We start from the raw sequence: 24271 nt of genomic DNA on the forward strand, positions 1-24271 counted from the left end.
TATCATGCTCTCACAGCAACACAACAAATATAAGTGCATTTTGTAAAGTACCATCAGTGTAAGGGACCATCATACCTGATGTACTTTCTAGATGCTACTCTTTCCTCTAGAGCAGGGCTCCCGGAGGTGGATGATGGGGCAGCTGAGGGAGAGAACTCAGCTCATGCCTGAGGGATGGGGGACACCAGGCTGCACTGCTACACTTCCTCCTGCCATTGTGCGCTCCTGGCATAGAGGAGTGGGGCTAGCAGATTTGACAGGTCTCCTGCTCTAGGGGCCAACTGCAGAGGGAGACGCTCTCTGTTGTCTGGCCGAGGAAGGAGACAGGAGGAGGGCAGCCCGAGCCAGCCTGCTCTGTGTTAAAAATCTGCCTCAGATCCAGTGATTTCTCCCCACTCCCGCCTCCACTACCCTGTGCCAGTCTTTCCATTCCCCACCTGGACCAAGGCAGTAGTCTGGGCCTAGTTTGTTTCCCTCTTGCCCATGATGGTGAGTTTTTGACATGGAATAAAATCAGCCATTTGAATGGGTCAGTTTAAAGTATGTCCTTGTGAAAAAAAAAACCTCCACAAATAAATCTCATCAAAGAAAAAAAAATTCAAAGTTTCTGTCATGGTTGTCACAAGTTGATTTTCTTAGGAGGCAAACTGTGACCTGGTGGTTAGTGTGAGGAAAGTTTAAGAGGGGTGCCCTTGGGACCACGACCTGGGGTGGTGGGGGTGGGGGAGGGAGGGAAGTAGAATTGGGCAGGGGGAGAAGTTGGCTATGAGCAATACAGCCTGCATGAAGGCCTCAGCTGACCCTTTCAAAGCTCTCCAGGGCTGGGGCAGGGGGCCAGGCCCAGATATGCCTGCTTCCCCAAGCACTGGACCACCTGAGAAAGGCGACATGTGCAGCCTCTTCAGCTCAGACACTCTGGGAGAGGGCTGATGGACGTGCCCTCTGCCGGCAATTCTCCTGGCAGCTCAAGAACAGAGTCCTTGGGTTCTGAGATGGTATCTGAGTGATGCAGCAGGTGTCAACTTTCAGTGTCATGCAACTTCGGAAGGCAGCCCCGCCTATGTTCTGGTGGGCCAGCTTCTCCTGTGGGAAGCTTAGAAAAGGAAGGTCACTGAGATACAGCCTCTGCCCCTTAAGACAGTTGGTAACTCAGGCTCGCTAACTCCAGTTTCCATCACACATTCTAAATTCCCTTCACCCTCACCCAGCGCCTGTGTGTCTGAGGCTTACTTGACAGTATGACCCAGAGCCTCATCCTTACAGGTCCCTAACCACTGGTCCCATGTCCTCCTTAAGCTATGACTGCTGAACTTATCTATTTGCCATCAAAATGCCACAAGGGACTACCAAGAGGTGTCTGATATCATGTAGGTGATATCCATCCTCAGTTTGCTTCCCTTCACAAAGGAGAGGGGCCACGGTGGCAGCAACCAGCCTGGAGAGGGACTCATTAGGGAGTATTTTTTTTTTACATATTTTATTTATTCAACTCATGAGAAACACAGAGAGAGACACAGGCAGAGGGAGAAGCAGGCTCCTGGCAGACAGCCCGATGTGGGACTCGATCCCAGAACCCAGGGATCACACCCTGAGCCCAAGGCAGACGCTCAACCGCTGAGCCACCCAGGTGCCCCTCATTAGGGAACATTCTAAGGCCAGCTGGTAAAACTCCCGTCCCAGAACAGCCAGATAGAAAAGACATTGTTTCATTACAACATAATGAGGTTGATCTTATGTTAGCACCAGAGAAAGATCTGGAGCAAGCTTCTAAGAAAGGTGAGAATATGGCTCATTCAGATGTCAATCTTTTCACACCTGGAGAAGGCCTGTGAGGCTCAGAGAAGCACAGAACCCAAAACAAGAGGGGAGGCCTCGGGAATCTCACCTGGCTTGAGACAGGAAAGAGGACGCATGAGGACATGACAGAGACACCACACTGCCTTGGAGTCTATAAATTTATTGAGTAAAAATGAATCAATGTCAGACATATTCAGTTCGGTTTGGTTCAAATGTGGCTGATGTCCATCTGCAGCAGAAATGAACTGAGGTAAAGAGAAGACCCAGGGATGCTGGCAAGGGGGCCACTGAACAAAACAATCCTCTGTTAATTGTAAAAGCAGGCGTCACACAGCCAGTGAGTCAGTTAGCAGAGGCAGGGAGACGTGGTGTTTAATGAGCAGGGATAAAACCAGAGTCAGCAAGAACTTTCAAGAGAGGAGAGGGCCAGAGCATTTAGAGATCGAGTTGCAACAGGTGTGGACCTGCCGGTTCACTTGGGGAACACTGTGACCACGTCGTAGCCTTCAGGGGGTGTGACCCGCTCCCGGGCGTGCTTTTCACAGTAGATCTGATCCTCTACGAAGAAGTGGCCCTTCTGTTTCAGATTGGTGCCACAGTCAGTGCACACATAACACTCAGGGTGACGGTGGCGGTCCCGGAGCTTCACGAACACGCCGCTGCAGGGGGGAGGGGGGAGGCAGGAAAGGGCTCGTTAGTGACAAGCACCTGCGAGAAGCATCATGGCCTTGGGGGCACGGGGTGGGGGTCCTTCCAAGAGGCCCATCCACAAGTGGACCAGGGCCTCAGACCCGACCTCCAGTCACAAAGCAGCTGCTCACTCCTGGGCTCCACAGACATTGCTCTCGAAGCCCTCCTGCTTCCACGGAGCAGCCCTTATTCTGGCGTCACATCATTCAACCCTTAAGGTTCCAGGGCCAAGGAAAACCTTCACACCTGGCTCTGGACAGAGGGCCTACGTGGCCTCCCTGCTCCATTTTCCAGGCAGGAACTCTTCCCCATCACACCCAAAATGTACAGCATCTGGCACTTTCCACATCAGCATGGTTTACCAAGCCTGCAGGGCCTCCAATGCCTGGGCGAGGCTGATACTCACACAATGCCGGTGCCACATTTGTCACACATGGGCAACTTCTGGGCATTTCCAATAGACGCAGCCACTTTGGTAACTGGAGCCTTAACACTTCTGAAACCTGATGGCTTGTTGGGATCCCCTGTAACAAGGAAAACACTTGGGTTGGCCAGGAAGGGTGGGATTGCACAAATTTCATTTAGCTTTTTCAGAGTCACATACTATATTCCAGCAAGTTCCTGGAATCCAACAGACCGGACTCTGCTGCGTGATCCTGAAAAAGTTACGTAACCTCTGGTCCCCAGATTCCTTTTATATGGAGAAGATTATTTTTCCCTTCACAGTGGCACAAAAAGATTAAAAAATACACAGAAAGCCCTCCCACAGTACCTGGCAAAAAGCCCTCAAAACACAAATTACATTTCATTCTAATTAGATGCACACACATACTGATTTGGGAGCTTAAAAATGACTTATACAGTTGGAATAAATAAATAAATAAATTCTCTGATGATCAAAAGACAGTGTATTAAAAAAAAAGACAGTGTATTTAGACGCTGAAAGAAACCATATCACAAGAAGTACAAAATCATTACAGTTGAGCATCTACAAGCAGCCAGATAAAACTCACCTGCTCCACAGCAGAGAAAGCAACCTTCCTGCCATCAGCCTTGTATGCATAAAATAAGCTCCTAGTCGCTGGGTGCTGAACCAAAGCCCAGTCCAGCACGTCTTCAGAGCCCTATATCATGGTAGCTATTAACAATAGCAGGCTATTAAAATTATTGTATTTATTCAGCTGGTTAGCAGTACTGTTGTCAGCTATTTACACGTCTCTGTGACCGGACTGCTAATTCCCGGGACCCCAGAACCCTGTTTTATATACTTCATAATACTGCACAGAGCCTAGCATGAGACTGATGAGTGAATAATAGAGGCTAAATGAACAGTAAAATGCCGTGACAGATACTTGAGGGTCCCTACCTTAGTCCAACACACTGTGGCCCCAGAAGCCAGAGAAGTCTCTACACCAGTGGTTCTGAACAGGCATCTGTGAGCATGCCAGGCACCAGGAAAGATTTCCTAAAATTCACAGACCAGGCTCTTCCCCAATGCTGCAGAAGGCACATCTCCAGGTACAGGGCCTCAGGAGACCCTGCTCTATGTCCCTGGTTAAAACCCACTTCTTCAAACTGAAGCAGCAGTTCTAAAATTCATTCTGTGCATCAGAATGATGTGGGAGGCTGACTCAAGGCCCTGCAGCTTGCTGGGCCTTCCCACCAGTTTCTAATTCAGTGGGCCTGAGGTAGGGTCCATGAATTTGCATTTCTAACAAGTTCTCAGGTGCCATTGATGCTACTGGCCCAGGAAACACACGTTGAGAACCACTGGACAAGAGCAAGAAAATGGTCTTCTGTATAAGGTGAGGGGGTGAAGAAAGTCCTCCTGTAGCTGCAGCCAGGCTGGGCAATTCTGGGGCTGACAAATGAGGGGTCTGGTTCTCTTGTTCTTTTAGAAAATAAGTCCCCATATGTTGACCTAAAATTGATATGAATTCAAATAAGGGGCATTTATAATTGGTTAAGATGGTAAATTGTATATTTTGTCCACAATTATGTATACCGTCCCTACCCTTGCCACACATCCCTGTAGGATCGGTGATTCTCTACTGGGGGTGATTTTGCCCCTCAGGGAAGTTTTGGTTGTCACAACTAGAGAGCAGTGCTTCTGGCCACTGGGTGGAGGCCAGGGGTGCTGCTCAATGTCCTAAAATGCACAGAACAGCCCCACAACAAGGACTTACGTGGCCCCAAATACCTATAGCACCAAGCTGAGAAACCTTGTTTGGTCCTGTCCCCATGTAGCTTCCAACCTCTGCCTAAAAACAGCAAGGCCCCAAGAGTGACACCTCCCTCTGCTGGGCTCCTGGAATGGGAAGACTCATGGAGCCACGCCCAGCCTTGCCAAACTGGGCCGATCCATAGCCTGATTGGCAGCCCCCATAGAACATGAACAAGAAATGCATCCTGCAGCCCACTGCTGGCTAATGCAAGCTGACAGCTCGCTGGGGATATTTTGATGCCTTATGGAGACTGGTAAGAGGGAATATTTAAAAGCAGCCCATTTTAAATGTCCTATCATGGATGTTGATGGCATGGTCTCTCAGGGTTCCCCCATTAATGCAGGGATGCATCCTGCGCCAAGAAACTGATCGACACAGATGTCCATCTGGAGACACAGGAGAATGGGCAGATGTCAGGAGGCTCCAGAGTTTCCATTGTTTTCAGTCAGAAGGTCTACAGTTAGGCTTAGCAAAGGCTTGGGGCCCAGTCCCCATCCCGCCTCCCCCCATCAGGTGCCTTTGGTGCTTTGGTAATCCCAAGTCCAAGTACGTTTTTGCCTTCCCAAACCTTCCTCCCTTCCTTGGCCACAGTCCCAACTTTGTTACAGACTTTTTTGTGTTGTAATTTTAAAAAATATTGCATTGAAGTATCATTTTTGTCTTGATTATTGAGGTTTTTGGTGACTCCTTAAATTCTATACCCAAGGCAAATGCCTCTATCTTTGTCACCCTAATCCTGGCTCCCTACAGGGATCTCAGAAAGGCCTGGGTGGCCAACATCATGACTCAGGCATCCCAAACAGTCTCATCCTCATGTGCGGGCTCCTGCTGCTGGAGCCACCCGGGCTGCCTACCCTGGGAAAGAAGGAAATGCAGCATCTCTGTGGCATCTCTGCATACCCAGATGGCTTGGAAGGGAAACTGACTGCCCAGGGAACCAGCTCAGTGAGGTTGTGGTCTCAGATGATGGGGCTGTTTTTCACATAATTCATTTGATCAGCAGAAAATTTACCAGGAAAGCGTTGCATTTGCAACAGGGCAGGAGAGAAGGAAAGAAGAATATGAGAGCCCAACTTGGTAGGAGAATCCATATCCCTTCTTCAAATAAAGAGAAGTAACTGGATGAAACCGGAGCCAGAGGGCAGCCCCGGTGGTGCAGCGGTTTAGCGCCGTGCCACCTGCAGCCCTGGGTATGATCCTGGAGACCTGGGATGGAGTCCCACGTCGGGCTTCCTGCAAGGAGCCTGCTTCTCCCTCTGCCTGTGTCTCTGCCTCTCTCTCTCTGAATAAATAAATAAATATTTGAAAAAAATTTATTTTATTTTATTTTATTTAAGATTTTATTTATTTATTCATGAGAGACATAGACAGAGAGAGGCAGAGACACAGGCAGAGGGAGGAGAAGCAGGCTCCATGCAGGGAGCCTGATGTGGGACTCGATCCCTGGACTCTGGGATCAGGCCCTGAGCTGAAGGCAGCAGCTCAACTGCTGAGCCACCCAGGCGTCCCTGAAAAAAATTTTAAAAATGACACACACACCAAAAAAAACGGAGCCAGAGCATGGTGGGGGGGAGGGGGGGCGGCCACCTGGTTGGCTCAGTCAGTAGAGCATAGACTCTTGATCTCAGGTCATGAGTTTAAGCCCCAGGATAGGTGTAGACATGGTTTTTTAACAAAGAAAGAAAAACAAACAAACTGGGCACAGCTTGAGAAGAGGCAGCTGTGTGCAGGACATAGCCAACCAGCAGCAGTGTGTTCAGCCCCGCAGCTCCACCTGCTGGCTCCATTTTCTTTTCTCACTTATAGACAATACTGCAAACCCAAAGAAATTTCATTTTGTCCTTCTGAACAAGCTTAGAGTAAAAATATTAGCCCCCTTTAGACTCTGGGAAGCTACAAAAATTTCCAAATTTCTCTTTTTCTGTGGAAACTTGCACGTCAAAGCTTTTGGGAAAAAAAGTGAAAATGCCTTCAGTAAAGCCCCCTTTTAATCCACTTTTTCTCTATCCACTTCACTGCTCAACCACCTTCCGTGGGTCCACATTATCAAAGAACCCAATTCATGGTCCTTTTTTTTAAAATTTATTTATTCATGAGAGACACACAGAGAGAGGCAGAGACATAGGCAGAGGGGAAGCAGGCTCCCTGCAGGGACCCCATGTGGGACTCGATCCCAGGACCCTGGGATCACGACCTGAGTCAAAGGCAGACTCTCAACCACTGAGCCACCCAGGCGTCCCCAATTCATGGTCCTCAAGCAGCTGGTGGTCTTCCAGGATGGGACTTCAGGATGTGAGGATTCTCCTGCAGCCCTGGATAACTTGATACTTCCTGAGCAAGTCATCTCAGAGCCCCTGGTGCCCACTGTGTTTTCTCAGTCCTTGATGCCTCCTTCTAAGTTTCCTCTTGTTAAAAGTCCCCTTAAATGGACGAACGGATGATAAACAAGATGTGCTATAGGCACATTGTAGAATATTCAGCTTTCAAAAGGAAGGAAATGCTGACACCTGTTACCACATGGATGAGCCTCCAGGACATGATGCTTAGTGAAACAAGCCAGTCACCAAAGGCAAATGCCATAAGATTCTACTCCCAGGAAGTGCCTGAAGTAGTCAAATTCATGGAAACAAAGTAGAATAGTGGTTTCCACAGGCTGGGGGTAGGGGCTCTGAGGAGCTAGTGTTCAATGGGTACAGAACTTCAGTTCTGCAAGACAGAGTTCTGTGTGTGGGCAGTGCTCATGATTGCACAATGGTATGGATGTAACTACTGCCACCAAACTGTACACTTAAATATGTTCAAGACAGTCAATCTTACGTTAGCTATAGTTCACCACAATTTAAAGAAAAAAAAAAAGTATCCTTGTTCCCTGCAAATTTGGCATTTCATCCAGAGCAAGATGAAGTTTGAGAAACCTTGGGCCCTTTCACCTAGTCCAGAGGCTGAATTTCACCCAAAATAAGAAGACCCATGTTTTCGGAGGTTTGTTGGCAAACCCTGCTGCAGCCAAGCCTCCCATGTGGGCCTCACTGACAGTGGGCCTGGTGCTTTCCATGCACCATTTCCCTTAACACTCTAAACTGTCTGTAAAGTAGCCATTATTAACCTCCCTCCTGGGACATGTGCAGAAATTAGGGCTAAGAGAGATAGGCAGCCTGCTTGGGGTCTCCAGGCACGTCACAGGCAGAGACCGGATGCCAGTGCTGCTGGAGCACTGCTGCTTCATGAACCCGAGGCCTTCCTGAAATACGGTAGCCCTCACTGAGTGCTTTGTTACGGACCAGACACTGCTCTGAACTTCAACCATTTCATCTCAAATAAAAATAGGCATTTGCGCTCCTTCCCCCGAGAGCCTTCTGCATGTATGTGATGGATGTATGGACTGGAACTTATACTGTTCTATTCAGTGAAAATTTACTGCAACTACATATTAAGAGATATGGAAGAGACTATAAAATCCATTATCTCCTTTCTTTTTAGCAAAATTTTTATTTTCTTTGGAACAAGAAGATATCCATCCCAAGGAGGAAAGAACTATAATTCCCAGACTCTCCTGCAACTAGATGTGGCCATGTGACCAAATTCTGGTCATGTGAAATGGAATGCTAGTGTGGGACTTCTGGGAAAGAAGCAGCTGGCGTGTCTGAACGGAGGATTCCCTGCTTAGCTTCTTCCTTCCCAGTGCCTGGATGTGGTCATGATGGCTGGAGCACCAGCTGCCAACCAGGGCCGTGAGATAATCTTGAGAATGGAAGCCATGGGTTTGGTAGATGGAGAACAAGATGGAATGAGTTCAGATCTTGATGAGCATGGAACTGCCATATCAGGGCAGCTTGGTGAGTCTGGGCTTTAGGTCCTTCTCTACGATATGAGGGCATTTGACTAGATGAGTTCTGCACTGTCTATGTCTGAGTTTGGGCTAGAATGAACTGACTTTTCCTCCCTTAATTGAAGGGTTTTGCACCCACTGAATCAGAGTAGAATAAGTTGTGGTTTCTCATGTTTGATAAAACTGTCATCCTCCAGGGTTGGTCCCGAAATCACTTGACAGCCCTAATACTGGAACTTAATACAGACTATGACTCATTCCTTCCAAAATGCACAGGTACAACAAGCAAAGGGGGGAAATTGCTGGTAAAACAATATCCATTTAGCATAAAAAGAGAACTTTTCCTGTAACTTCCTGTGCTTATAAATTGCCAATTTTTCTAAGGTACACTCACCCAAGTGGGGAGGAAGCCTGGGTCTGGGTTTGTTCAGTAGGGAACTCTCAGCTCATGAAGAACTTCCAGGAAGCCAAACCTGGAGCTGGGGGTCAGGGAGAAGGAGGTTCCTCTGGCAGGGGGTGCTGGGCTGTGGCTCCCACTGGTGGCTCAGAGCAAGCAAGTTGCTCCTTTCCTTGGGGCGGGGTGAAGCAGGTTTCACTGCACGTCTTGGGAAAGGGGGAGAGAACAGGGAAGGAGAGCCTCTGGGGAAACACCTGAGCCTCAGGGAAGGCCAGAGACACGGGGGGTGGGGGTGGTGGTGGTGGTGGTGGTGGTGCTGTGGGCCACGCAGAGCCGTACATCAGAGTGCACACTTGGGACAAGCTGAGGCTGGCCTAGTGCCTCTTGACAAGGTCTGAAAACAAAATCAGAGCCATGAAGCACCTCCTGCGTGCTGGTCACCCTGGCAGGTGTTGGTGCTGTGTAGGACCTGGATCCTCATGCCAACTTTAGAGGAGAGTACTTCTGCCCCTGACTGACCAAAGAGAAAACAGGCCCAGAAAGGTCACACAGGGAGGATGTGGCCAAAATGGGGGTTCTCTGGCTCTCATCAGTCCATCTACCCAAGAGCAAGAACAAATGCACCACCCAGCAGCTTCACTGTGTTGCTGATTCCTTTTCGTTCTGCTTGCCACGGCCACGGCCTTCGCCCAGTCACACACATCAGCCACCACAGAATCATGCATGGGGTATGAGCTCAAATCAAACTAATGGACAACAGACAGACGAACAGAATCCCACCATAGGCAAGCTCAGCCTGACGTCAGCCTCCTAAACTCATGTAATAGGAAACAGCTGGCCAGGTGTATTTGGAAGCTCATGTTCTCTCTCTCTCTCTCTCAGAGCTTTCAGCATTTTAAAAGCCATGCTTGCCAACGTGCTTCTTCCACCCACTCAGGACTGTATTCACCTTTGTTTCAGCTACGAATGACCCTGACCTGGGTCTTGCCCAAGAGTCTCTGACCTCATGCATGCATGCAGGGCTGATTACCTTTCTCCTCAGACTCTAAGATTTCCTGCAATACCAGGAATGAAGTGGATTGCTTGGGGGGCTCATTTAACTCCTGTTTCTCTTGAAGCATCTTGTAAACTTCAGATTCTTTGTCGATGACGAGTCCACTTGGAGGCTGAGAATGGTCTAAGCTGTAAAGAATGTTTGGAAATTCATTAGGACATGTCAGAAGTTAGAAAAATTTCACCCCCTTCCATGAAGACACCCCTGAATCAAAGGGGGGGCTAGAAATGATCCCATTGGACAAAGCCCTCTCTGAACATAGCCAGACTGCCTGCCACTATTATGAGGTGTCCGTAGTCAGGGCTGGCTGTTGCTTCAATGTAGTAAGAGGCCATTTTCCCCAAATAGTTTCAGTAATTTGATTACTTTTTGGCCTAATCCCATGGAATGGGAATGCTGTGCTTCTTTCTTAATTACATAAACAACATTACGTCAAAAGAAGATTTAGAAGAGGAAAAATGTCAGCCACAACCTGACCACTAAAAGTTCGGCTGGGTCCCCTCAGTATGGGCCACACGCATTCTTCTCACGGAGCAGAAATCAGTGTTCTTTCTTCCTGCTGATATCAACGTGTTTCGACGTGATACCAGTGGGTTTCTATCTCCACAAACTCTCACAGAAACTCTCTGGGCACCTCACCGACAACTCAGAGAGCAGCTCCCAGGGTTGGCGGCAAGGATGAAAAACACAAGTGCCCGGAAGCATAAGTGCTGTCCGATGGAAGGGAGGGGCTGAGGCCTGAGCTCAAGACCCCAGGCCAGGACAAGGCAGGCCGAGCGAGGGCCACTTGCCACCAGAGCCCATTTTCCAGGCCACGGGCCTCTGCTGCCTGCTCTCAGAAGGGGTAAAAGGGAAGGAGACTCCAGTCAACTACTTGCACAGTGTGTCCTGAACCCCCCGGGGCTCAGCACCACCACCTCCACCACGTGGCCAAGCTGCTACTGCTGACCAGCGCAACGGACCACCTTTGTCACCTGTCCCTGAGCTGCCATTCTTAGTGCAGAGACAGTCTTATTTCCAAACAGTGATCTATTAAACACAAGAATTGCACTGTGTCGTGATGTGCTTCCAAGGGTTCTCATCTGACTTAGAATCAAATACTTACAGTTTTAATAACAAAATGCAAGTTTAATCAATTTCATCTCCTTTGGAGTAAATACTCATTACAGAATGTAGAAAGGCCCTGAAGAATGTGGCTCTGCTTCCCTCTCCAAACACATGGCCTGCCAGCCCTTGCTTGCTTGGCTCTAGTCACATCAACCTCCGTGCTGTTTCCAGAACACAGGCAGCCTCAGAGCCTCTGCACTTACTGCTCCTTGTGCTTGGAGGGCTCTCTCTCCAGACTGCCCAGGGCAGCCGCATTCCCCTCCCCATCTCTGTTCAGATGTCCCTCCTCAGAGAGGCCCCCCCTTCCCATCCCACCCCTGCTCTCACTCTATGGCACCTTCCCCTGTTGTCTCTCACCCCTGTCCCACTGACTCTACATGCATCTGACGGTTTCTTCACTGCCTTTCTCCCTTCAGACAGTGAGCCCCACGAGGACAGGTCTTGGTCTGTCTTGTTCACCAGCACAGTCCCATTCCTGGATCAGTGCCTGGCACAGGGCCAGGGCTTAGCAGGTACGAGGGGAGTGAAGGGAAAAGGCCAAATATATCAATTTGCTACACCCTATCCCTACTCCTATGGCATCACAGGGGAGCCTATAGGGCAGCAGGACCTCCTAGGGGTGTGCCGGGGCTAGAGGGTAGGGTGGTGGGGATTGGCAGCCCGGCCTCCTGGGCCCAGATCCCTCCTACTTCTCAGCCTCAGCTGCTTTTTCAGAAGCTGCCACCCTCTGGGGAAGAGGAACAGTAGGCCTGATGGGGCCAAAGAGCAAACGTCAGGGGCCGATGCAGTGTACCGATGCAGACGCTAGGTTTGTGCCCAAGCAAATGGTAATCTGTGGGCAACAGAGCTCTGTGCTGCCCAGTCTGCCAGGCCACCTCCCAGGTTTAAGGAGGAGGAGGCAGCGGCCCCAGCAGTCTTCCTCAGCAAGCCTAACTACTCTGTCTTTGGAGCTGAAGCCACTTTTACAAGTGCAAGTGAAATTACACCACTGACATTTACTCACTCACTGCCCACCCACCCGCGCATTGTGTCATTTGTTCACGTTCCCTTTTAAAAAGAAAACAGGTATATGGATAATTATAGAGAGAATTCTCCTCAGGTAACTTCTCCTTCTCTCTCTCTCTCTCTCTCTCTCTCTCTCTCTCTCTCTCTCTCTGTCTCTTTCCCGGTCAGCCTCCCTGGGACACTTGGGGTACTCAGGTCCCAGCTGGAAGCAGAGTCAGCTGCATCAGTGAAAGCTCAAAGAGTGAACATGCTATGCTGCTACCAGGGAAGGTCAAATGGAAGTAGGGAGACTCATCAGCGGGTCACTCATGCTGGCTGCGGTGGGGGGAAGGGAAGCCAGCCACCAGCCCGGTCCACTGCTGCTGGTTGGTCCCTGCCTTTGTCTCTCTCCCTCCTACCCACAGGGGCCTGTGGGAGCCCCCCTCCCCCAGGCAGGTGATGGGCCACCTGGATGAGTGGCCTGAGGTGGACTCGAGTAGAGTCCAGGTCCCCACTCTGCCTCTGAGACACATGAGGTTACTCAAGGCTACTCCTCAGCGCTGGACAGGGGGAGAGGTCTGGCTGCCCACGTGGCCTCCACCACCGTCGCTGGGGCTGAGTGGTAGCCTTGTTACTGCTCAGTGGTGGGCCGGGTCCTCTCTTCCTACCAGGCTTTTTCTTTTTCAAGATTTTATTTATTTATCCATGAGAGACACAAAGAGAGAGGGAGAGGCAGAGACACAGGCAGAGGGAGGAGCAGGCTCCATGGGCAGCCCGGGTGGCTCAGCAGTTTAGTGCCGCCTTCAGCCCAGGTTGTGATCCTGGAGACCTGGGATGGAGTCCTGCTCGGGGTCCCTGCATGGAGCCTGCTTCTCCCTCTGCTTGTGTCTCTGCCTCTCTCTCTCTGTGTCTCTCATGAATAAATAAATAAAATCTTTAAAAAAACTTAAAAAAAAAAAAAAAAAGAAGCAGGCTCCATGCAGGGAGTCCAACATGGGGCTCGAACTCAGGTCTCCAGGATCAGATCCAGGGCTAAAGGCAACACTAAACCGCTGAGCCACCCCGGCTGCCCAGGCCACCAGGATTTTTCCGTCTCAGCTGCATAGGGCTGAAACTTGGGCCTTTTCCGATGCCACCCTGGCAGGTCCTCATGATCCTGGTCACAGCCTGGTGAGGGTGGAAGTCTGGACAGCCTGCTTGTCTTAGTTGGGATTTATAGACACATCATCGAGTTGCTGCACAGGTGGTAGCTCAAGTTTTAGAAAAATTAAAGAGCCCCTCCCATCTCCATTCTGGACACCTCATTGTTTTGACGGAATGGATTTTCATCCCAGGGTTGTTGTGTGGATCCTGTCCCAGAGCCAGGAGTCTGAGTCACCCAGGCATCCTGGAGCTGTCTGTCTTTTGAAGGAGTTTTGTTTGATTAAAAGCTTGTATCTTATTAAATGGTGAAGACTGGGGATGCCTGGGTGGCTCAGTGGTTGAGCATCTGCCTTTGGCTCCGGTTGTGATCCCTGAGGTCCCGGGATCGAGTCCCATTGTCAGGCATCCCTTGAGGAGCCTGCTTCCCCCTCTGCCTGTGTCTCTGCCTCTTTGTGTCTCTCATGAATAAATAAAATATTTTTTAAAAATGGTGAAGACTGAGTTCAGAAGAATGTGGTAACTTTCAGCGACCCCCTCTCCTTTTTTCCTGGTGACTCAGTCACATCCATTATATTTTTGAACCCTTATCACTAGAATCCTTTCTTCCATTGTTCTCACCATATGTGAAAAATGAGAATGATTTTCTTTTTCTTCCATTTCTTAGGCATGTTTTTGTTCTGGAATTACTTTTTAACATATTCAGGATATTATTTTTATTTTTGTTTTGTTTTTAAAGAAGATATTGATTTTTTTTTTAAATCCCAGTATATTTAAGTGTCCCCTTAATCCCTATCACTTGTTTCCCCCATCCTCTCACTCCCCCACCTCCTCCCCTCTGGTAACCATCAGTTCCTTCTCTCTATAGTTATAAGTTTTTTGGTTTGTCCTTTTTATTCTTTGTTTTGTTAATGATACTATTTTTTTAAAAAGATTTTTTTTTATTTATTCATGAGAGAGAGAGAAAGAGAGAGAGAGAGGCAGAGACACAGGCAGAGGGAGAAGCAGGCTCCATGCAAGGAGCACTTGGGTCTCCAGGATCAGGCCCTGGGCTGAAGGTGGCGCCACACCACTGAGCCACCCAGGTTGCCTAAGGAATGGATATTGAATGTGCTTTATAAATTGTCAAATGGTAGAGTAATATGATCAGTACTTGAAAATAAATAGTAAATTGTTTTCCTTTTTTTTTAATCACAGAAACATATTATAGGATTATTTGTTGGAAGAGTACATGATGACCTTATGGTTTGAGTTTTGTCATTTTTAGTGTTCCCCTGGTGGCTTCCAGACATAACAACATACACCAAAGAAGGGGAAGAATTCTCCCAAGAACATTCCAGGGTCTGATCTTGATTTTAAAATAGTTCTAAGTGTAATATGAAAAATGATTTATTAAAAAGAATGTAATATATTTATATAGGGCAAGCTCAGAACTCAGGACCCACAGAGAGAGACATACAAATCAAATAACAGGGCTGAACAGGTGGTCCAAGAGGAAGACCATGGCCCTTGGTGGAGACCGCTCGTCCAGGTAGCCCATCACCTGCCTGGGGGAGGGGGGGCTCCCACAGGCCCCTGTGGGTAGGAGGGAGAGAGACAAAGGCAGGGACCAACCAGCAGCAGTGGACAGGGCTGGTGGCTGGCTTCCCTTCCCCCCACCGCAGCCAGCATGAGTGACCCGCTGATGAGTCTCCCTACTTCCATTTGACCTTCCCTGGTAGCAGCATAGCATGTTCACTCTTTGAGCTTTCACTGATGCAGCTGACTCTGCTTCCAGCTGGGACCTGAGTACCCCAAGTGTCCCAGGGAGGCTGACCGGGAAAGAGACAGAGAGAGAGAGAGAGAGAGAGAGAGAGAGAGAGAGAGAGAGAGAGAAGGAGAAGTAACCTGAGGAGAATTCTCTCTATAATTATCCATATACCTGTTTTCTTTTTAAAAGGGAACGTGAACAAATGACACAATGCGCGGGTGGGTGGGCAGTGAGTGAGTAAATGTCAGTGGTGTAATTTCACTTGCACTTGTAAAAGTGGCTTCAGCTCCAAAGACAGAGTAGTTAGGCTTGCTGAGGAAGACTGCTGGGGCCGCTGCCTCCTCCTCCTTAAACCTGGGAGGTGGCCTGGCAGGCTGGGCAGCACAGAGCTCTGTTGCCCACAGATTACCATGTGCTTGGGCACAAACCTAGCGTCTGCATCGGTACACTGCATCGGCCCCTGACGTTTGCTCTTTGGCCCCATCAGGCTTACTGTTCCTCTTCCCTAGAGGGTGGCAGCTTCTGAAAAAGCAGCTGAGGCTGAGAAGCTACAACTGAAACAAGATATTCAAAAAAGGACTAGAAGATATGCCAATGACAAACACATGAAGATGTCTGACATCTTTACCTACTAGGGAAGTGCAAATGAAAACCACAATAGTGGTTATAGTATAGTATAGGAGTATAGTATTACTATACTCCTATTCAAGAATGGTTAAAATAAAAAATAGTGACAACACCAAATGTTAGAGAGGATATGGAAAAACTTGATTATGCAGACACTGTGGTAGGAATGTAAAATGGTACACTCTGCAAAACAGTTTAGCAGTTTTACAAAATTGAACATGTAACTATCTTATGACCCAGCAATTGCACTCCTGGGCACTTATCCCAAAGAGATAAAAATTTGTGGTTGCACAAAAACCTATTCATAAATGTTTATAGCAGCTTTATTTATAAAAGCTGAAAACAAGACACAATCCAGATGTCTTTCAGTGGGTGAATGGTTAAACAAACTGTGGTACATCCATACCGTGGAATAAAGACAAATAGGGATAGAACAGCTAGAGAGAAGATCAATAAGGAAACACAGGTATTGAACCACACTGCAGATCAATTGGATCTAACAGACATATAGAACACTATACCTCAGAACAGCAGAGTACACATTCTTCTCAAGTGCATATGGAGTATTCTCCAAGATAGATTACAGGTTAGGCCACAAAAGAAACCTAAATTTATGAAGACTGAAATCACCAAGTATCTTTTCTGGCCATAATGGAATGAAGCAAAAAATCAACAGCAGAAGGAAAACTGGAAAATTCACAAAAATTAGAAATTAAACAAGGCACTCCTAAACAAACAATGGGACAAAAAAGGAATCACAAGGGAAATTACAAAATATTTTGACACCAATAAAAATGAAAAAAACAACATACTAAGACTTACGGGATGTGGCAAAAGCGAAGAGGGGACTTTATAGCAATAAATACCTAATTAAAAAACAAGAGAGATCTCAAGCAAATTTTATACCTCAAGGGAAAAGAAAGAAGAACTACATCGAAAGTTAGCAGAAGGAAGAAAATAATAAAGATCAGAGCAGAATGGGGATCCCTGGGTGGCTCAGGAGTTTAGCGCCTGCCTTTGGCCCAGGGCATGATCCTGGAGTCCTGGGATTGAGTCCCACTTCAGGCTCCCTGCATGAGGCCTGCTTCTCCCTCTGCCTCTGTCTCTGCCGCTCTCTCTGTCTCTCATGAATAAATAAATAAAATCTTTAAAAAAAAAAGATCAGAGCAGAAATAAACAAAATAGTGAAGAGAAAAATAATAGGAAACCATCAACAAAACTAAGAGTTTTTTTTTTTCAAGATCAACAAAATTGACTAACTCTTAGCTAGACTAAGAAAAAGAGGGAAGACCCAAATAACAAAAAACAGAAATGAAAGAAGAGACATTATAGTGGAGATGACAGAAATAAAAAGAGTCAAAAGAGATTATTATGAACAATATACACAAATCGGATAATCTAGAAGAAACAGATCAATCCCTAGAAACACACAACCTGCCAAAATCAAATTATGAAAGAAAAAAATCTGAACAGACCTATAATAATTAACAAGATTGACTCAGTAATCAAAAGTCTCCCAACAACAACAACAACAACAACAACAACAACAAAACCAGGACCAGATGGCTTTATTGGAGAATTCTACCAAACAATTAAAGAAGAACTGACACCAGGGCACCTGAGTGGCTCAGTCAGTTGGGCGTCTGACTCTTCATTTCAGCTCAGGTCATGATCCTAGGGTTGTGGGATTGAGCCCTGTGCCAGGCTCCCCATTCAGTGAGGAATCTGCTTGGGATTCTCTCTCTCCCTCCTCCCTCTCCCTCTGCCTCTCCCTTCCCCATGCTCATTAATGCTCCCTCTCTCTCCCCCCTCAAAAAATCTTTAAAAAGGAATTGACACCAATCCTTCTCAAAGTCTTCAAAATAACAGAAGAGGAGGAAATACTTTCAAACTCATTCTAAGAGGCCAACATTACCCTGATACCAAAACCAGGCAAAGATACCACAGGAATATAAAACTACAGACCAGTATCTCTAATAGTATTGATGCAAAAATCCTCAGCAAATGGAATCCAACATCACATTAAAATGATTATACACCATGACTAAGTAGGATTTATTCCTAGAATGCAAAGATGACTCAACATAAAAAAAAATCAATGTAATACACTTCATTAGCAGAATGGAAGATAAAAACCACAAGATCATCTTAGTTAATCAAGAAAACACATCCCACAAAATTCAACACACTCTCATGATAAAAACCCTAAGCAAATCAGGAATAGAAGGAAATTATTTCAACATAATAAAGGTCATGCATGACAAGCCCACAGCTAACATCATACTTAATGGTGAAAATCTGAAAGCTTTCCCTCTAGGCTCAGGAAAAAGACAAGGATCACTCTCATTACTTCTGTTCAACATAATATTGAAATCCTAGCCTATGCAATTAGGCAAGAAAAGGAATAAAAATCATCCAAATTGGAAAAGAAGTAAAATTATCTCTGTTTACAGATGGCATGATCTTATATGTGGAAAATCCTAAAGATCGACATACAAAACAATTGTTAGAATAAAGGGATTCAGCAAAGCTGCAGAATCAATTCTGATATCAACACATGAAAATCAATTGTGTTTCTATATACTGACAATGAACAATCCACAAAGAAAATTATGAAAACAATCCCATTTACAATAGCATCAAATGAGTAAAATCTGTGAGAATAAACTTAACCAAGGATATGAAAAATCTGTACAATGAAAACTAAAAAACAGTAATGAAATAAAGAGAACACAAATAAATGGAAAGACATCCATGTTTATAGACTGGAAGAAAAGATAATGTTAAAATATACATATTACTGAAAGCAATCTACAGAGTCAATGCTATCCCTATCAAAAACTCAATGGTGTTTTTTGCAGAAATAGAAAAAAGCATCCTAAAATTCATATGACATCTCTAAAGGACCCCAAATAGCCAAAACAATCTTGAGAAAGCAAAGCAAAAGTAGGGATATCATATTTTCTAATGTCAAGACATATTACAAAGCTATAGTAACCAAAATGGTGTGGTACCTGCATAAAGACAGGCATATAGACCATGGAAGAAAATACAGAGCCCAGAAAAACACCTGGTAAATATAGTCAAATGACCTTTGAAAAGGATGCCAAGAATACACAATGCAGAAAGGATAGTCTCTTCACAAAATGGTGTTGAGAAAACTGGGTATCTGTATATAAAATAATGAAAATGGACCTTTATCTCATCAGATACAAAAATCAATTAAAATATGGATTAAAGACTTACTATAAGACCTGAAACCATAAAAATGCTAGAAAAAAACAGAGGTAAAGCTTTGTGACATCAGTCTTGGTAATGATTTCTTGAACATGATACCAAAGGCACAGGCAATAAAATCAAAATTAGACAAATGGGAATATATCAAACTAAAAAGCTTCTACATATCAAAAGAAACAACAGGGTAAAGAGGCAATCTATGGAATAGGAAAAAATATTTACAAACATATTTGATAAGGGGTTAATATTCAGAGTATATAAAGAATTCCTACAACTCCAGGACAAAAAAAAAAAAACCCAAATCCAAATAACCTGATTTTAAAAATGGACAAAGGACTTGGACAGACATTTCTCCAAAAAGACACACATTGGCCAGCAACCATATGAAAGGTATAGAACACCTGTGACAAATAAATAAATAATCCCCAAACCAAAACAAAATACCAATAAACCACAAATGTTGGTGAGGATGAAGAAACTGGAACCCAGTGTACTGTTGGTAGGAATGTAAAATAGCACAGTGCTATAGAAAACACTATGTTGGGTTTTTTTTTTTAAGATTTTATCTATTTATTCGTAGAGACACACACAGAGAGAGAGAGAGAGAGAGAGAGAGAGAGAGAGGCAGAGACACAGGCAGAGAGAGAAGCAGGCTCCATGCAGGGAGCCCGACGTGGGACTCCGGGATCACACCCCAGGCTGCAGGTGGCACTAAACCTCTGTGCCATGGGGGCTGCCCTATATATAGAAAACACTATGAAGGTTCTTCAAAAAATAAAAAATAAAGTTACTATGTGATCCAGCAATCCCATTTTTGGTATCTTACACAGAATAATTTAAGTCAGGATCTCAAAAAGATATTTGCACACTCATGTTCAACGCAGCATTAGTCACAATAGCTGAGGCGTGGAAGCAGCCTAAATGTCCACTGACAGATGAAAGGATAAAGAAAATGTGGTACATACAGAGGATGGAATATTGCTGAGCCTTAAAAAAAATATCTTGTCACATGCTGCAATGTGGATGAACCTCGATGACATTATGCCAAGAGAAATAAACCCTTCACAACACACCAAATACCACATGATTCTACCTATATGAGGTACCTAAAGTGGTCACTCTTACTAGCAGAGTGGAAGGGGCACCTGGGTGCCTCAGTTAATATCAGACTCTTGATTTCAGCTCAGGTCATGATCTCAGGGTTGTGAGATGGAGCCCACACTGTGCTCCTCCCTGGGTAAGGAGCCTCCTTAAGATTCTCTCTCCCTCTCCCTCTGCCCCCTCCCTTAAAAAAAAAAGAGGGGAAGAGCAAAGGGGAGCTGTTCAGTGGATACAAAATTTCAGTTTTGCAAGATGAAGAAGTTCTAGAGATCTGTTGCATAATGATGTGCATATAGTTACCAGTCCTGTACACTTAAAAATGGTTAAGATGGGGCACCTGGGTGGCTCAGGGGGTTAAATGTCTGCCTTCGGCTCAGGTCATGATCCCAGGGTCCTGGGATGGAATCCCGAATTGGGCTCCCTGTTCAGTTCAGAAGGAGTCTGCTTCTCTCTCTCCCCCCTCCCCATTTGTGTTCTCTCTTTCTCTCTAGTTCTCTCTCTAATAAATAAAATCTTTAAGAAAAAAAAATAAATAAAAATGGTCAAGATCACATTTTTATGTTAAGTATTTTCTACCACAACGAAAAAAATCCTTAGAACAGGAAAAAGAGGGAACTATTGGTACATGAAACAATCTGAATAAATCAAACAAATTTCCAGTGGATTATGCTGAGTAAAAAAAGCCAATTCCAAAAGACCAACTCTTGTATGATTCAATTAATAGGACATTCTTGAAATAACAAAATTATAGAAATGGAGAGCAAATTAGTGGCTGCCAGGGGTTAAGGTGGGTGCGAGAGTGGGGAGAATTGGGTGTGGCTATAAAAGGACAACATGAGGGCCCCTGTGGTGAAGGAAATCTCTGTCTTGGCCTTACTGACCTCAGTATTCTGCTTTTGATATTGTGCTATAATTTTCAAGGTGGTACCATGAGCAAAGGGCATGGGGGACTTCTATTATTTCCTACAGCTGCACGTAAATCTACAATTACTTTAAAATAAAAAGTTTAGGGCATCTGGGTGGCTCAGTCAGTTAAGTGTCTGCCTTCGGCTCAGGTCATGATCCCGGGGGTCCTGGGATCGAGCCCCAGGTGAGAGCTCCCTGCTCAGTGAAGAGCCTGCTTCTCCTTCTGCTTCCCCCCCGCTTATGCTCTCTTACTCTCTGTCAAATAAATAAATAAAAATCTTTTTAAAGTTTAATTAAGCTTAAGAAATCTTTTCCCCACACGAGGGACATTAAGTGCTAACTGGAAATAATGGAGAGATTTTGGTCCGTGATTGTTAGGTCAGCGGGGATGAAGGATGCAAGCTGACTCAGAAAACCTCTTCATGTTGGAGGTGCCTCAACGTGGTTACCCCATTGTTCACCAAAACACACAGCACTGAGCAACCCTAGCTAATCCTTTTTGGGAAAGGAGCCTAGCTAGAAGTCTCCCTGTTTCAGTCTTCAAAGGCCTAGATGAGGGACCTGTAATAAGAAACCAGAGGAGTGATTATGGTCACCAGGAGAGGAGGGAGGAACACCCAGGCTCCAGAGCCAGTTCTCTGGGGGCCGTGAGCAAGTTTAGCTAGGGGGTAAACAGTCACCATCATGATGGAGATTTTCTTCTGATCCAGCTCTGAATGAGTCAGGGTTAATATAATCCCTCTGGTATCATTTGAATAGAGAACAATGCATCCCTTTATTCCCACTGCACCTGCTTAGCAGTATGCCTCCTGAGTATATGGGGGAGGAGGTGGGGGGGGGGGCGGTCAGCCTGAGAACACAAGCCGGAAGAGCTGGTATCCTTGGACTACTGTGTTGGTGAAGGGAGACCACTCTTTCCACGCAAGGCCACCACTCCATCAGGAAGGCGATAGACTGTGCTGGTTAGCTGGACTTCAGCTACAATGCTGAAAAGAAGGCAGTCTACCATAAGTCATAGCAAAATCTTCCCCAGAACATTAATCTACGTGCTTCTAGCCTTCCAGAGCCCCCAGTACTCAGAAGTGATGGGTATGGAGTCCTCACAGGCTCCATCAGTAATAAATCAGTAATAACCGGCATTCACTGAGCACCTGCCAGAGGCCAGGAGCTGTGCTGGGTGCTTTTTTTGCACACCCCCCTGCATTCCTTATATGACCTGCTGATGAGGTAGAAAGTATTAGGTGTATGTCAGAGATGGGGAGGCTGAGTCTCAGAGAAGTTACATGGTCTGCCCCAGGTCTGAGGCCTACCTGGGATTCACCTGCCCTCTGTCTACGAAGCCTGTCCCTTTAGGATAGTATAAAGCAGCATCACATCTACAAGGAAATCCAGGCCCTGAATTATCAGAAAATGACTAGAGCCCTTAAAGTCAGTTAGTTCAAAGAGGTCAGAGGGCAGGTAAAAGCTTTCGGCTGACCGGAGCAATATTTCCTCCAGCCACGTGGTACACAGTAGGTACTCAATAGATGATCGTTAAGCTGAACTGCCCACAAGGCCCTCCCACTCAGCTGTGTGTGTGTGTGTGTGTGTGTGTGTGCGCGCGCGCGCGTGCGAGCATGCCCGCGCGCTGGGAGGACAGGTGACAGATGGTGCCCTCTTGCCTGCCATCCCAGTTTAATTAATTTGGAAACAGCAATGCTGTCTGTATTGTCACATGGGGACGCCCAATGAGACAGGGAGCCACACACACCCTAGGCTGCTTTGAAGTGTATGGGACAAAGAAACTCAGAGTGAGCCCCAGGGAATCGGTGATGACCTCAGATGCAAAGTATGAAGTGAGCCAATTCTGGAACCTCAGTGAATTTTACAGACTAAACAGTGGGAGTTGAGTGAGCGCTTGGGACTTCTGCTGACTGAGCAAGCAAGCTACCCAGGGGCTCCTGGCTGCGCAGAAGTCTCACTCTGCTGAGAACACACCAGTGGCCTCTCTAAAGTGGGCTGGTAAGCAGAGGCCCACGACGGGCAGCATGGCCCTTTCAGGTTCTGCCTCTGCCATGGGCTGCTGGTATTCTGTTTCTAGATTTATCCTCAGAGTCCGGAATGAGGCAGAAGCTCGGCCCCCTGTGCTGAGAAAATCTGGAAAGAAAGCCGTGATACTAAGAAGACTCAGAGCCTGCTGTAGCCAGAAAGTCCATGACAGGAGGGGACAGGGGCTAGAGGAAAGGCTTGCAAGTGCCCAGACAGTTTCAGACTTAATTGTTTCAGATTGGAACGGGGGAGCAGGTGGGGAGCATGAGAGAAGAAAGAAGACATTAAGAAAGGAATAGCCACCAAAGCCAGACTAAAGATACCCCCCAGCTTCATATTTCTCCCAATGCATAGCAGCTCTTTCAATTAAGGATGTGTCATTTCCTGGGTTATTAAACCCAGATCATGGAACATTCCACTGCGGGACAGTAAAAGAGGGTCATGTTCTCAGCTTCCCCTGGCAGCAAAGAACAGGGATCACAGCCCTTGGAGTTTCAGCCATTTGACTCCCCAACGGAGCTGCCTAAGAGAAAGCTTCCCTTCAGGTCATGTTCATGGAAAGCCCAGGGTGGGGGGCAGCATGATGTTCTCTCTCAAGTACTGTGTCACCTCGAAGGGTATCATCATCTTAAGCCACTAAGGCCCTGCGGAAATCAGAATTTGGGGGAAGAAGCACCCAAAAGCAAGGTAAACCATTCTGCCTCGATTACTACAATGTCAGTAACCTTGAACAGAGATCAGACAAGGTTTGGACCACATGGTATTTTCCAACAAATCTGTCACCTACATTTAAAAATTAGGGGGTCTTAGATTAAAAAAAAAAGGCTTTCTAGCTTCCATTTCAGTGAAATTAAATCAGCAGAAACTAATTGAGCAGAGCTGCGGGAGCCACTTTGGGTGTGCTGCACGTTCAGCTGCTTATAGGCCACTCTGTGTCCCCTTGTCTGCACTCTGAGCTCTGCCCTCAGGTCCTTATCTTCCCTCTCACCTTTGGGTACCTGAGGGGGCAACTCATGACCTAGTCCATCATCTTTTCACTCACAGAGAACTGGTCCCACCTCCTATTTATTCTCCATCCTCAAGCCCAGATCCTATGCTATGGGCTGTGGTATCCCCAGTATTCCTGGGTTCATTTTCAAAGAGTCTGGGAAGGGGTGCCTGGGTGGCTCAGTCAGTTAAGTACCCGACTCTTCATCTCAGCTCAAGTCTGGATCTCAGGGTTGTGGGTTCAAGCCCCGCACTGGACTCCATGCTTGGTGTGGAGCCTACTTAAAAAACAAACCAACCAGGACACCTGGGTGGTTCAGTGGTTGAGCATCTCCCTTTGGCTCAGGGCGTGATCCCGGGGACCTAGGACCGAGTCCCACATCCGGCTCCCCGCGAGGAGCCTGCTTCTACC

At 46.5% G+C, this 24271-nt stretch overlaps 1 protein-coding gene across 1 annotated transcript in view; it reads right to left on the reverse strand.

The window, feature by feature from the left end:
- Positions 1–1937: 1937 nt before the first annotated feature.
- The window catches only part of PDLIM1 (PDZ and LIM domain 1), a 46947-nt gene continuing 24613 nt past the window's right edge, over positions 1938–24271 (reverse strand). The window contains exons 5-7 of the mRNA XM_055299928.1: positions 9969–10120; positions 2894–3011; positions 1938–2456 (exon numbers count right to left, since the gene is read on the reverse strand). Coding sequence (XP_055155903.1) covers positions 2270–2456; positions 2894–3011; positions 9969–10120 — 457 coding nt within the window. The 3' untranslated portion in view covers positions 1938–2269. The remainder of the gene's footprint in view (positions 2457–2893; positions 3012–9968; positions 10121–24271) is intronic.

Source organism: Nyctereutes procyonoides, unplaced genomic scaffold (assembly GCF_905146905.1).
Source record: "Nyctereutes procyonoides isolate TBG_1078 unplaced genomic scaffold, NYPRO_anot_genome, whole genome shotgun sequence".
Classification (NCBI taxonomy): Eukaryota; Metazoa; Chordata; class Mammalia; order Carnivora; family Canidae; genus Nyctereutes; species Nyctereutes procyonoides.